General features: G+C 31.0%; 3 protein-coding genes across 3 annotated transcripts in view; all 3 read right to left on the bottom strand.

Annotated features, from left to right (window-relative positions):
- LOC103835100 (probable disease resistance protein RPP1) overlaps positions 1-15,619 on the bottom strand; it is a 531,820-nt gene that overhangs the window by 59,798 nt on the left and 456,403 nt on the right. The gene's annotated exons all lie outside the window — the stretch shown is intronic.
- LOC103835096 (ethylene-responsive transcription factor ERF060) lies at positions 2,627-4,686 on the bottom strand. The gene is made up of 2 exons (XM_009111195.3): positions 3,755-4,686; positions 2,627-3,686 (listed from the first exon to the last, which is right to left on the bottom strand). The coding sequence occupies exon 2, from the start codon at positions 3,680-3,682 to the stop codon at positions 2,906-2,908; it is 777 nt and encodes a 258-aa protein (XP_009109443.2). The 5' UTR covers positions 3,683-3,686; positions 3,755-4,686; the 3' UTR covers positions 2,627-2,905.
- LOC103835094 (splicing factor U2af large subunit B) lies at positions 13,457-15,549 on the bottom strand. The gene is made up of 4 exons (XM_033277235.1): positions 15,238-15,549; positions 14,441-14,887; positions 13,650-13,699; positions 13,457-13,553 (listed from the first exon to the last, which is right to left on the bottom strand). The coding sequence occupies exons 1-3, from the start codon at positions 15,436-15,438 to the stop codon at positions 13,691-13,693; spliced, it is 657 nt and encodes a 218-aa protein (XP_033133126.1). The 5' UTR covers positions 15,439-15,549; the 3' UTR covers positions 13,457-13,553; positions 13,650-13,690.

Genomic DNA, 15,619 nt, shown 5'->3' with positions numbered 1-15,619 from the left:
ATGTTAATCATCGCAGCTCGTTTTCATGCGATGAAGTTCAATATATATATATATATATACTTATATACTTTTAGTTATGAAATATCCGTAAAGGAAATTACCTGGTTATAAATGTGATCTCCATTTGTATGATATCTATAGCTGAATTGTCGCGATGTGAATTATGTCTATACTATATTGAATTCATTGTACCGCTAAACGCGCAAATTAAATAACTCAAAAGCATATCATTGTAATATTGAATCCAATCGAATCACTAAAAATACATATATCTATACCACGCGAACCACACAGTGCATAAATGTAGCTAGGGATGTCGATCACGGAATTATTTTAGTTCTCTTTTAGAAAATGATCAACTGTTTAACCATTCTAACAACGTGAAAAGACAATCCATTAAAGATCATGTGTGTATATTACAAAATGAAATCGTACGACGGTTTTGAACAGATACTAGTTGAACTGATTGTGATATTTGTAAAGAATTAGAAATGGATCATAGTAAGCTTCGCGTTGGAGTTGTTCACTTTCGACGTGTCTTGCATTAGAGATTAATCCTAAGCCCCCTTTTGTTTTATATGATTAGATATATAAGAAACAAAACATTATTATTTTATCTAAACTCATAAAGTTGAAATATCCTCTAATGTTCTCTTTATCTTGTCCTTAATCGACCAAGCACGTACCTCTATCACATTAATGTGTATATATATTATAAACACATATATTTAAAGTTTGACGTGTATATTACTGTATACACGTCTAGATCTACACTACAAACACTTCAATCATATATCTACTCCCAACTGGATGAAATTATATATAGTAGATTTCTATAGATTAATCACATTTAGATTATAATATTTTATTAATTTTAGAGAGATCAATTTATAAAAAATACCAGATCTAATTTAAGATTTAAGAATTCTGCTAATTTATGAAATAATAATTTATAGGGGTTATACTGCATATGCTATATATTTGGCATGCGATGGAAAATATAAAGAAATCAATTGATGAAATCTTTCTTATTAAAACATAATCTTTCCTTTGGATCCAGCCTTTTTGTAAGTTTTCAAATTAAATTCATTTATTTATTAGAACATTATAATTGATTAAAACATTCAAATAATTAATGATCAAAATAAATATAAATAATAAAACATTATTGCTTTTTTTATGTAACATAATAATTCAATAATAGCCATTACATTAAAAGTTATATATATATATAAACATTATACATTGAAAATAGCTACAATGTACAATAAATGTAGTAACAAAAATAAGTATGAAAATTTTCAAAATATATATTATTTAAAGATAAATGCTTAACACTAATTATAAAAAAAAATCAAATTAATTATAATATGAACCAAATTATTAGAAAGATAAATTACAAAAATTTATGACTGTTAATTAAGCCACATTAAATAAATATTATATTATTAAAATCTCTCTTAACACTAAATACCATTCAATTAATTTATGAAATTTGTTTAATCAATTGTACCTACATCAATGGGCTGACCAATTTTAGTATAAATATTGTTTTTTCTGAAAGCTTATCGGGCCTGGGGTTTACAAATCGAATCAGAATCCAATCTTTTTGGGTCATACTCACTAAAAACACTAGTAGTATATCATCCATACTTTGGCCCAATTATCTCCAATTCTGCTATACCATGCCCAAAAGGCCTATAATGGTACTTTTGTATAATGATTCCAACAAATATATATCAATAAATTTCAAAAGAACTAAACATATAGATCAATATATCTATGCAACATTAGTTTATTCAAGTATATGCCAGTATAAAATAAATATTTAGTAGTTATAAAGAACTAAAAGTTTACAAACCTCCATTTCAACTTTTGGCGTGTGGGATACTGTCTGTATGTGCGGAAAGAAAAGAATCAGAATCTTGGAGTTGGATAAGGCTGTTTTGTTATTTTTATCTGTATAATTTTAATAATAATACTATACTGGCTACATATATACTTTTAGAGGGATATATTGAATATGAAATGTAAAGTGTTCGACTGTTAATAAGTTTTTAGATGATTTTTTTTGGCAAATCTGAGAATTTTATGTGATTTTTGTCAATTCTAGGATTTTATATAGATTTTTATTTTTATAACTAAGGAACCTTTCTTAAATATTTTAGAAGTAACTAAAATATTTTATAATCTCCAAGTTATTTTTTTTTTTAATAATAGTAGATTTCAGAGTATTTTATTAAATGATAAGTTCAAACACTAGACTTTTAATTTTTTTTTAATCCACGTTTGAATAATAGTAGATTTGTCATTTTAATATCAGTCACTTAAAATTAGTAGTTGAATACACCTCCTTAAATTAGTTATACATAATTTTTAACATTTTTAACATTTGTTTTTTTTTTAACTAAAAACCAAATTTGTTGTATTGCAGAGATTCTTTACCTTAAAGAATCAAACTCTGTGGTTTATGTGTTCTTATATGTCAATTATGGACCCCTCTCTGACCCTCTTCCTTCCACAATAAACACAAAGGCAACATAAACCTTTCAAAATATTCTCGTGGATAAATATTCATGAATTTGTTTTTTATAAAAGGATTTCTTTAGAAGAAATAGAAAAGAAATGAACATAAGATCGTAAAATAAAAGAGTAATAATTTACATTCAATAAAAACTTAAAAATATGATAATACACAAAAGCTTCTCTGATTGGTCAATGACAAGGTTTCTGAACAAAAAAAAAACATAAACCAGCTTTTAGACCAAACACATAGAGGACTTCTTTAGCATAAACAAAGCCTTAAACAAGTCTCTCTACAACTGTAAAAATTTCAGTTGCAGAGATTAACTAACAAACTAACTAATATGAGACATTCAATAGACACCGAGTCGAAGACAGGCTCCTAAGATTCGGACAATTTGCTAATCGCATCCCAATCAATCTCCACAGAAGGAAACTTCTCCAGCACGTAACTCCCACTCTCATCATCAAACCCTGAATCCGAAAAATCCAACAACGTACCCGGCGACGAAGATCCCACCTGAGACTCATCAGAAAACAAACTCTCATCAGCTCTCAAAGACCACCTACATTCACTTTCTTGATACTCTGCTTTTGGCGGGAGAAGCTCTGTTTTTCCCAAGCTCTGACAAATCGCCTCGAGCTTTGCTTCAACAGAGGGATGAAGAGCCTTGAATCTGCTATCACCAAACTCGTGCCTGATGTATGGAAAATTAAGCCTCGCTAACTCGCCTCGGAGCTTGTAAGCAGCTCGGTCATAAGCCATGGCTGCTTCTTCAGCTGTGTTGAAAGTCCCAAGCCAGAGTCGGGTCCGGTTCTTGGGTAAACGGATCTCCGCAACCCATTTCCCCCAGTGCCTTTGTCTAACTCCTCTGTAGAGTTTCTGAGCTGTCATGTTCTTCATTGCCACTGGCTTTGGGGAGAGAGTTGAGGTGGTGGGGTTACGTCTCTGGTTAAGCTGGTTTTGGATCTGGTGGATTTGGTAAGGTGTGAGCTGGTTCAGACCGAGAGGTGTGGTTTGATTGAAACCGAAGATTGGGTTTGGAATTGGAGGAAGAGAAGAAACAGAGTTGGTGAAAGGCTTAAGTACTTTCATGAGCTCTTCTTTGAAAGGATCAGAGAGATTTGTGCTGCTATTGAACATATCTATTGCTGCCATGGATCTTAAAAAGGATAGATGTTTGATATTTAGATTGAAATAACAAGTAACAGAGAAGGATCAGAAACACACCTTCTTGGTTTGATACTTGGTGTTTTGTTTTTTGCTCTCTCTCAATTTGATTTGATTCTTTTTGTTGCTCTTGGTTTTTGCTGGATGCAAACTTCTTTGCTTATATAATACGAGAAATCAAGCCCCCCATTGAATGCATAGTATATGTTTTTAATTATATAAAGTAGGTCAATGCAATTTTTTTCATTATTATATATTTGTCTACATTTTGTTTGATGCTTTTGTTCTATTCACATTTTGTTTGATGCTTTTTTAAAAAAATATATATAATTTGATGTGTTTTTTTTTTTTTTGAGAAAGGGTTTATATAATTTGATGTTTTACTCTTGTTTTGGAAAATGTTTTCAATAAAATGCCGAAAAGAATCTTTTCAGCAGTAAAAACTCATAAGAGTCAAAAGGGGTATTGTTGATTCTAAGGCAAGTTGAAAGGTCAGTATCATTTTTTTCATTACGTCAAACTATAACACCAAATTACATGAAAATTTCATAAACTGGATCATTTTTTCTTTCATAAACTGTATCATATATATAACTAATGTGAATTAGAAGAGAAAAAGCGTGAAATAATTCATGGAAGTATTGTATATTATCCATGCCAATAAAATGAAGAAATTGTAGTGATAGTGTAATACCCAACCATGAGAACATTTGGTGGTCATAGTATTTTTTTTCTATGGTCATAAAGGCGTATTGCGTATACCGCACAGAAGTGAAACTCTTCAGCAATTATACGTTGGCATGCATATATAAATGTATGTAAAAGTAGAGAATATGAATTAATTAACATTAAACTAAAAGGCTTATAAGTTTGTGAGCAAGAAATATAGTGAAAGAACGTCAAGAAAGCTATTGGAGGTTGATGGAAAGAGGTTAGAACTGGTAAAAAGTTTGCGTCACAAGGCAGCTAATGGATGTTCTTCTTCACCGATAAAGCACCACTTTCTTACATCAGCAGGCACTACAAAAAAAGAAGTAGATTGTATCACTTAAATTGAATCACAAAAATAAGTGATTTTATTTTAAATTACTTATTTACAAATGATACAAAAATATATAACTTAAAATCAATTATTATAATTGATGTTATTATTAGTTAATTTAACATCATTTCATTAAAATGATATACTTTTTATTATTTTGTATCATTTTGACAGAAATGATATTATTATATACATTTATATCAATTATATAATTGATACAACTATATTTGTGGTTAACACCATTTATTAAATTGATACAAAACTTACATCAATAATAAACTGATACTAACAAAAAAATATGTAACTAAACTTTTTTTTTGCATTAATTTAATAAAAGCGATATTATTTTATTTTAATTTGCTTCGTTTAAACAGTTTTTTAATGGGAAATTAGGGCCTATAGCCACGAAAAAAACGGTAATTGGCAAAATAACTATTTAACCTAACAATTCTATACACACTGTTACATTTATATATTAATACGCTTCTACCCCTTCACGCAACCGGTTGCACCTGATAGAAGACAAAAAAAAATAAAAATTAATTATTATCTTCACAAAAGTAAATCGTGTCTTGCCAAGGTTCACAATTTTTTCTTTTCACTTTCTCTGGTAACTAGGCGAAAGGTCTCCCGCTCCGATCAGCTCCAACGCCTTGCCTCTGCATGCAATCGAAAGCTTCTCCATCTTGTTCGTCCTCGCTTTTCAATCGTCTTCCGCGTTAAGGTTCTTCACCAACTTGATTCTTCTCAGATCTCTGAAACACATGTAAGTTTTCTGTGTCTTCCATAGATTCTCTTCAATGTCTCTTTATTGTGCTTATTTTCTTTCAATTTGGGACTCGTCTCAGAAATAGGGTGTTATAACTGCTAAGTTTGTACCATCGTTTGTTGTGGTTTGGTGTTGCTTTCTATGGCTTGTTTTGTTTGTATATGATTCTAGTTGTTTGTGGTCTTTCTTAAACTATATTTGTGTTTTTATCTTATATGCATAGTAAATAGTGTAGTAATATTGTTTCAATATGGAATAGCATATGCGTTACATACGGGTTCTACTGTCTGGAAATGACATGATCTCCATTAGGTATATTCAATTTGACGTGAAATAGAATAAAATATAGACGTTTGTATTCCATTTGACTTGGAATAAAATAAATTCGAACATTTAATATCACCTTCTTTAATTTCTGAATTCATACTTGTGTTTTATTTATGTATTTGTATACTTTTACTAGGATTTATATTTCTGTGTAGGGTTTGGTGATGATTGGAGATGGGTTAGCTTTAAGAAATTGAGTTCGTCATTGCAAGATTGGGGTTGGCATTGGATTAAGTGTCATATTTCTGTTTAGGATTTCATGATTAGTTGATAGGGTTTCATAAATATTTCTCTGTGTGGTTTAAGATCGAGAGCTGTGCATATCGTTACGTCTTACATGGTTTCCATTCCACATTATGTTATACTATACAGTTTATTTTACATTTATTTTGTTATATGGATCATAACACCTTTATTTTTCGCTTTTGTTTCTCAGGTTACAATTGGAAGATTTAGGCTGTGAAGTAGATTGTTCGAAACTAGATTTGAGCCACTTGGGTGAATATATTCTCATTTATATGTAATAATGCAATGTGTATATAAGTGGAATAGATCGTGTGTACGTAAAATGGAAAGACCATTCATGTGAATGAAATATATGATATTTACTATTTGTTGTATTCTATTCTATTTGTAGAATAAATATGATTGTACAATGCATAACATAAGTTATGTTCTGTTGTTATATCATTGTTATCAATCTTTGTTTATGCGTATATTGAGCAAAACGAAAATCGTTAACCAGATCTACATAAGTGTAAACTTCACACGAATTTCATTAACCACACAACTACATTTGTTGTTTGGGTTTAGGATTTATATTTGAGTTTAGGGTTTAATAAATAAATTTTGAAGGTTTAGAATCTACAAGATGAGTGCGATTGGGGGTTAGGTTTATGATTTAAGGAAAATTAATTTTCTTACATAATTTAAATATTTGGGTTTATGGTTTACATTTGGGTTTAGTGATTAAGGTTTAGGGTATAGTATTTTGTCGGTGGAGGGGGTAAGGTTGGGTTTAGGGTTTATGATTTAAGAAAAACTAATTTCTTTAAATAATTTGAATATTTGGGTTTATGGTTTACATTTGGGTTTAGGGTTTAGTGATTAAGGTTTAGGGTATAATATTTTGTCGGTGGAGGGGGTAAAGTTGGGATTAGTATTAACTTCTTCCATGATATCTACACATTTCATAATTTTAAATATTTGGGTTTATGGTTTACGTTTAGGGTTTAGTGATTAAGGTTTAGGGTTTAGTAATTAAAGTTTAGGATTTAAATATTAGAAAATAATTTATAGATTGTATTTGGGTTTATAGTTTCCATATTAAGATTTAGATTTACTAAATAGAGGTTTGAGTATATTATGTAGTTGTTGTGGTTAGCTATGTATAATTTCCAACGGAATACAATGTCATAGAGATAAAATAGTATATCTTAAACCGAGATAGAATAGTATACACGTAATCTGGTAAGCATTAACTTGTTCGTGTACTCATCTTAAGAATTAGGTGATTGGGGTTAGTAAATGGAATATAAAATATATTGGAAGGAGTTCTATTTTATTCGACATATTTACTGCCAACAGTAACACCGTATACGGTAAACTTAATAGTGACGTGTTTTTTCTTCCTCTATCTTGATGTGTGATTCTCATAAAGCCACAAAACCCACACGTCAGGTACTATGTCACTTATAACTGGTTACTTGTTACAGGAAAGGGCATAACCGGATAAATCATGTGTTAAATACCAGACATTATATTATGTCAAAATCAATATTACTTACTTAATTTATATGCAATACATAGCTACTACGCAAATTAGCCCTTTTTTAATATCAAATTTATCTTAAAAATCACCCTATATTTACGAGATGTAGTTTCTATTTTTGTGGCTTTAACTTCTTCTTTTTGTGGTTTTAATTAAGTTTGCCCATGATCTTCTGTAACTGTTTTATATTAACATGTTAAGAGCATATTATTCTCTACCAAATTTTTCATTCTTCCGTCCATCTTCCTCTCAGTTTTTTTTTTTTTTTTTTTTTGTATCTGATCTTCCTCTCAGTTTTTTCAAGTTTTTTATCAGTTTAAAATTTATAGTTCTAGGCTATTTGATTTATGAACAAAAAACAACAAGAATCAAGCTTTTTTTTTTATGAATGATGATTGTGCTGTTTTTTCTTATGTAGGATTTGGAAGGAAAGTAGGGTATCCTGGTCAAACGAATCTGATAAATTATAGTCCTCGTCTTCCTCGTCAGGCTGCTGAAAGAAGAATACGCATAACAGTTTTCTGAGTTTCTAATGGCGGAAGTTAGTGGAAAAACAGTGTACTGTTTGGTGTTTCAAGAGGATAACTGCTGCAAAATCTCTTGGAGAGGATATTTTCTGTTAGAATTCATACTACCAGAATTTCTTGCAAGTGTAGAAGAGTAGAAGTCTATGAGAAAAGCAGCATTCTTCGATGAATTTCATCAGTATTGAATTCATTCAACTGAAGATTGAATATAAAAGCAAAGGAACTTTTTTTATTTGTTTTTAATATTTTTCTCTATGAATCCATCTTTCTTTTGTTTCCTGTTTTTTTTTTGTTCTTCAGATTCTATCACCAGTGTAAAGAAAAAGAAAAGAGTTAATGAAAAATGTTCTAATTAATTATGTACGTAAATTTAATCAAATATACAAATGAAAAAAAATTAAATAATTATTTTAAATTTTAAAATTCTTAAAATTAATTTATAAATTAATATTAATCTTACTTCAGTAGTTCAGTTATTGATAAATGATATAAAATTTTGAAATCAATTATTTTAATTGATACTAAACTAACATCATTTACAAAACAGATGTGAATGTTAATATCATTTTCTTATAATTGATACATATTGACATCACTTATAGTAACTAATGTCAATATTTGATATATTTGTATCATTTAGTAATAAAATGATGTAAATTATTTGCATCACCACTTTCAGAGTCATTTATTTAAGTGATGCAAATTTATTTTACATCATTTATAAATAATGCAAATATTAAAAACAAATGATGCTAAACAGTGTTTTTTGTAGTGAGGGTTGTTTTCCCTCCACGTTTATTCCCGAAAAGAAAATTAAAATTTCAAATTAACGGTGGATTTAATATCAATTAAGAGCAGCCCTCCACGTAATTGTATTCTCTTATTGTCCTACTTCAAGAAAAGAGATTCTTGAAAACTATATTACGCGAAAAAAAGCCAGTATGTGGCCAACTATTTAATGAACAAGAAAATAATTTATGGGACCTGCTTTGGCGTGTTCACACGTAAGATCCTACATGGAAGTCACTATCTCTCGGTTCTGTAAGACCTGACAACTGACAAAAGCTAAAGAAAGAACCCATATCTTTGATCTAATCTAAAGTTATCGAGATAAACTCTGATTACACGTCTGATAAAGTTAGCCGATAGAGAATCTTAACTTTCTATATTTTTCCTTCCAAAGATAGTTTTTATCCTTGATCGACAATGTTAACTATAAGAATATTCGTAGATAATGATCTAGAATATGGCAAAGACACGTAAACCCACACACAAATCTAATAGAAAGGCCTACCCAAAACAGCTCAGACCTTAACTTACCGCATCAAATTTTCAAGCTTTACAACCACTCACTTAAATAAATACTGTAAGAATGATTATGAAGTTCATGTACATTTTCTTATAATCCCTTAATGTTATTATCTAATAGAAAGAAGCCATGTAATCATATTAGCATGACAACCTAACCTTATCATGGACAATAGTTAATATCCAAAGTCATCCCCGAAGTGTATTTAAATTTATTTTCTAATTCTATATGGACAAGATCATGGTGATGTAGTGGCCACTGAACACATTGAGTACTTATTATAAAGTCTTGGATATTGTTTAAAATTCAACGGTTTGACTTTTGTAAATGTCAACTCTTCCTCCACCATTGGAGGCTTGGAAGTCAAGATAACATCAAATAAAAGCTATGATTCCCTGACGGTGACCCAACTTTTTGACTATATTGTTCTCTGGTGACTGAGATATTTCTGATCCAACCTAAGCAACGAACCTCTTGTTCAATAAGTAAAACCAATTCGTGTGAACATATAACCGTTCTTTACAATTTATGCTTTCTAATTCTAGTTTATAGAATGCAAATCTGCAAGGATGTATTCAAAATAGTTCTTGAACCCTAGAATATTATTTCTAATATTTACTTAGTAGATATAGAACTACATTGATAATTTAAACATTAAAAAAAAACTGAATTGACAAATTTCTTTGGACTGAAACCACGATCAAATATATAAGTTGTTTACACACATATGGAACCGACTATGAAATTATGGTCCGACCTAGAACACTTGCACAATATACTAACCCATCCGGATTACTACACATACAAGTTACTTCACACCATATAAATATCAAACTAAAAGCTCTCTGATCTCTGAAAAGTGAAAATACAAGCATTCATAAACATTTAATAATAATAAAAACACAAAGGTATTGCGACAGGGAAATCAACCAAGACAGATTTCATCTTGGTCTGACCACTCTTGAGTCTTGAAATCATCTCCACCGATTAAAAAATTGTTCTTAATAGCTAAGTCAATAAGACCTGAAACAAAGGGGTTCTGAGGGCTTCCATTGATGAAGGGGATGTTTTTGATAGGTATAGTTGTAGCCATGCATGCGCACGTTTGAACATTAATAATTTGTCCCAATTTCTAAACCCTTCTTCTATATTTCTCAACATCACATATTTCTCTTTATTTCACTGTCTTGTTTTTCACTCTTAAATCATTTTATATGTACTAGAGATTTTACCGCGCTACGCGCGGTTTATTTTTCTATAAAATTTATATCTCAAACTTCAAAGTTTAAAATAGATTGAATCTATTTTGGTGTTTTTATTATATCATTTATTTGTTTTTTGGATAAATTAGAGTGAAATGATTTTGAAAAATTATAAACTTTTTGTTAGGTATATCATTAATTTTTAATTTTATATGTAAACATAGTTTAAGTTTCTATTAAGATTTTAGCGATCATGTTAAAAGATTTATTAAAAATTCAAATAATTTATTTATGAAAAATATTAATATTTTCTATTATTTTATGTATATCATATTTTTTTTGTACATCATGTGATTGCAGTTTTAATTATTATTTGAAGAATAGGTAAATCACCTTATTTCATAAATGTGTAATCATTTTGAATATTTAAATATGTAAATTTGAGAACCAATGAAAATGATTCAATAAATCTTTAAAATTTTGAAGCTATAATTTGTTTGGTAGTTATTATTTTGTAAATATTTATTTAATATAAAAATGTGAAACTTTTAGGAAATTCAATATGAATGATTCCATGTTTAGATACTACGTAAGAGTACTTTGGGTAGATTGCATTACAGATATGCAGATATATTAGTCAGTTGTATTGTGTAGAAAAATTATAACTTTACAATATTGTTTGTATGTCAGAGTGGAAACATATTTCCATTGTTCTTAAATTAATTATTAAACAGTTTAAGATGGAATTGGAATAAAGAAAAGCATGGAAATTTGACAAAAATTTGTAAAGACTTCTCTAAATGGATCGATAGGTGATTCTCTAACCTAAATTGGTTTTTACACAAACTTATTTTATAGATCATTATAAATAAATGATGGACAAATCTCTAACAGTATATTGATATACTGGAGGTAACAATTAAAAAAATCTTTGTAATGTGACTTACTCTTTACTATGCGTAATCAAAAGCTATAAATAACTTATTAAATTCATAAATTTCCATCTTATAGTTTTTCATATATATATATATATGTTGATTTCTATTTCATATTGACAAATATTATTTTTAGGAATTTTAACTATTTTAAGATTTATTTTGTTTCTTCATGGTAGTTTAATTTTTATGTTGATTTACATAATATCATTCCAAATATCAATTTAGTACCTTTTAAATAGTTTAAAATTTTTATTCTTTAGATATTTATATCCATTTTTAAATGATAGGGAATTTTTATTATTTCTAAAACTTAACTTAAAATATTGGCGATGTTAAATTTGTAAAGAGGTAGCTTAGATATCAATCTAACTTTTAGGTCACTTGTATCATGTTAGTATTTTATACTACTAATTTATATTTTGACAAATATGAATTCTTAGAAGATTTATGTCTTTCTAAGACATCATCTTCTCTTTTAATTGATTTTTAAAAAATAATTCTTAAATCTTTCTGTAGCACAAACTTCCCAGGAAACATCAGCTCACAATTTAAATATACCGGGACACATTTACACTTGTATAAAAATGAAAGTAACTGAAACCGTCTCTTGTAAACAAACTAAATGAATCATATAGATCCCAAGTTTAAGGACATATATTAACTCGAGTTTGATGCATTGGATCCATGCAATAAGATAAGGTTCTATGGACTCGGGTATGTTGCAGTGTTATAGAAAACTCTAAAACACAAACAATTATTCTTTTTATATCTATTTGAAATAGGAAAGCTAACTGTAGATAATTATCCAAGCTAATATAGGAGGAATCCGAACAGATGATCAAGTAAAGCAACTATCTTTCTACCAAGATCGCTTATGTGTACCTGGTGAGAACCGTTAGCTTCAGGGTGCTGGTGGCCTGCCAAGGATTTCGTAAGCAAAAAGCATCATCTGAGTTTCCATACATAACTTGCAACGAATCCAGGGGCTTATATCAACAGGTTCACAAAGTTATAAGTTAGTTTTGCAAGTAAAGGTTTTAACTAAGCCTTAATCCGCCTCAGCAGCTGCAGTTGCTGCTCTAGCTTTGATCTCCACGGTGACAATTCTTCTCGGAGTTCACATTTTGACGATGTAAGTGATCGGTGGTCTTTTCCATACCGCGTTCATGGTTGCTCGTGTCTTCTTCTCAAGCTCAAGAGAATCCCTGTTTCAAAACCAAACCCAAGAATCTCACTATTCGTCTAAAATAGTCAACTCCACAACAAAGGGATATTCAGTTTTCACTTTCCTTTACTAACTTCTTCTGAAAGAGTCCGCCTTGCTCTCCATGGCTCAGTCTGATTTAGGTTTAGCCTTAGATATCTCGCAGTTAAGCACGGTTGTCGCCACTAAGTAAAAATAAGAAGAAGAGATGAGAAATGAATCAACCGAGAGAGAACTAAGAAGATTTATAACCTCGGGAGTGGAGGGCCTTGCTTCAGTCTAAGCAGCCTTGGTGAGAATGAGGATGAAGAGAATGACCACAATCCCAGAGAGCACCTCGAGACCACGCAGTATCCCAGAGAGCACCTCGAGACCACGCAGTAGATCCGCCCCTCTCCTCCTCATACTAAAAAGCGTTTGGCTAAAAAGGTTTTAAATTAATTCTACTTATATGATTTCTTATAATATATTTTTACCTTAAGTACCTCAAGCCACCTCTTTTGATTTTCGTGAAACACATGTCTCAGTGGAATAAAAGACAATCTAACTTACGAAAACAAAAAGAAGAATTGGGTAAGTTGAATATACATATATGATCACAAAACAATTATATGAGAATATGTAATGAAACTGAATTTTAATCAGCCTTGGCAAAGAGGAAAAAATCCATTACCATGTCATTCTACCAGTCCAGTAGGGAACACCTAATTAGACAATTGTCTGACGCTCGACAATTCTCTCCTAAACTGACAGGGTAAGTTCAACATCACGTAGCAAATAATTTCACTAATTGTATGCACATCAGAAAAAAACAATAAAATATAGATAACAAAACAATTTGAAGAATTACAAAGCCTAGCACAAACCTCCAAGATACGTGTTGTTCTCAATAGATAGCTTCAGTGCATCAGAAGCACTAACAAAGCACAAAATAGGAAGTTAGAGAATAATATCAAAAGAGAAGGATATTACAGAGAAGGATATACTTTATATCCCATAGTGGCTCCATTTAGGAGAGTTGATAATTACATCACAGCAAATTGCTCATTTTTCTTCAACAATACCAATAAATAATGGAGAAAGACAGAAACAAAAGGCACTATAAAACCCAGGGACAAAGACAGAACCCAAACTTACTATCTTAGGGCAGTTACGTATTATCAAAATCTTGATGAGTATATCGTGGTTCGAACTATAAGATAAAGTTGGTTTGAAGGAGAGACGTCCACCGATCCTAGTCTCACTACCCAGTCTACATTTTCATCTACTAATCCTCATTAGCCCTCAAGGCGTTATTATTATTTGACCTCAAAAAAGATTTTTCTTTCACCAATAGTTTTCAAAAAAGGTCAATACTTTGAAAGTTTATGAATCTCTAACACAAGATCTATTGGCAGAAAAAGTTGATGGTCATAGAAGTTGAAAACCCACATCTAACTATATGAAACATTCTCCATTTTAAGCTTCTTTTCATAATTTTATTCCCTTCATAATTTTATTCCCTTCAAAATAAATGAGTTTTTGTTTAGTCAAAAAGATCACTTGATGTGCGTGAAGATCCAAACACTTTTTAGAAAAAAGAAGTAGTTCAAGATTAAACAAATTAATAAAGTTAAAAATAGATACAAATCTAACAATAATAAAGAAAAACACTCACCTGCAAAGCAATCTGTTGTTGGGCATGAAGTAATATATCTTCTTGCTCAGGCTTAGGTTGAATTGCACCTTGGACTGCACGCCTCACTGTAAGTGTCTTATTGCCCATCTTAATCCCGTTTAGAGCAGCACATGCAATATCTGTGACTGAAGGATCCTGGAATACACAGAATGCATATCCCATCGAGTTTCCGGTGTCCCTGTCTTTAATCAAGTTGAAATCTCTTAGTGGCCCAAAGGACTCCAAGAGCTCCCTGATCTGATCCTCTGTCAAGTGATATGGAAGCCCACCCACAAATAAGCGGTCCGGACCCTCAAGCCCACCAGTAGACCCCGAAGAAATCCCAACAGCCGCCAAGTTGAGATTGGGATTAGGCTGGCTCGGACCAATAGCTGCAGCAAGGGATGGATTATAGTCAGTAGGCCTCGTCACCTTTACAGGAACCCCCTGGAGATGAGCATAGCTAACATGTTAATACATATTGTAATTAATAAAAGAGAATAAGAATGTACATCTAAACCGAGAAAAAGATAATGAATCACCTCTAATATAATTCCGTCTAAATTAATTTGGTGGTTTCAAGAAAGATTCGCTGCCTCCCCGTCGATCCAACGGTGACCCAAAACCAAATTTCACAGCTTTATATTTTCAGCTAAAATAATTTTGAAATAAGCAAACAAATTTGACCGGAAAAATTCAACCTTTAGAGATGAAATGGAATCAAACTCATAGATTATCAACACACAAGATTAAAAAAGAAAACTAAACTTTGAATCTTAAAAGGTTAAAATTCAAACCTTTGCTGAGGATTTGCTAAAGGACCAAGGCAATCGAAGACCAGAGGAGGAAGGAACCGGCGTCGTGGGCCTTGGAACCGTTACCGGAGAAAGCGAAACGGCGTTGTTTGATGTTCTTGATTCTTCTTCGAGCGTTTTGGGAACGTAAAGGCACAGATTTACACCTAAAGCTATCTTCGCTTTTCGCCATTTGCTTCCCATTTCTTCTACGGACAGGAGCGAAACACAAAGAACAAAACTTGGAGGGCTTGTCTGATGTCCGATGGAGAAGATTCTATCTCCTCTTCAGATGATTTGTTTTGACGGGATGTCGATCGACAAATTTGCAAGGAAAGTTTAGGTCGCGCTGAGTCGCCGCTGACATGGCATATACGTAGAATTT

Source organism: Brassica rapa, chromosome A08 (genome assembly GCF_000309985.2).
Source record: "Brassica rapa cultivar Chiifu-401-42 chromosome A08, CAAS_Brap_v3.01, whole genome shotgun sequence".
NCBI classification, from domain to species: Eukaryota; Viridiplantae; Streptophyta; class Magnoliopsida; order Brassicales; family Brassicaceae; genus Brassica; species Brassica rapa.
Note: the sequence above shows the minus strand (reverse complement) of the source record. Positions and strands in the feature narration are given on the sequence as shown.

What these genes read in the sequence shown, in the direction of transcription:
- LOC103835094 (XM_033277235.1), bottom strand. Translation starts at nt 15,438, where the DNA reads ATGGGAAGCAAATGGCGAAAAGCGAAGATAGCTTTAGGTGTAAATCTG. An exon ending in TTAGCAAATCCTCAGCAAAG is followed by an intron (nt 14,888 to 15,237) that starts GTTTGAATTTTA and finishes GCTCATCTCCAG; the next exon opens with GGGGTTCCTGTAAAGGTGAC.
- LOC103835096 (XM_009111195.3), bottom strand. Translation starts at nt 3,682, where the DNA reads ATGGCAGCAATAGATATGTTCAATAGCAGCACAAATCTCTCTGATCCT.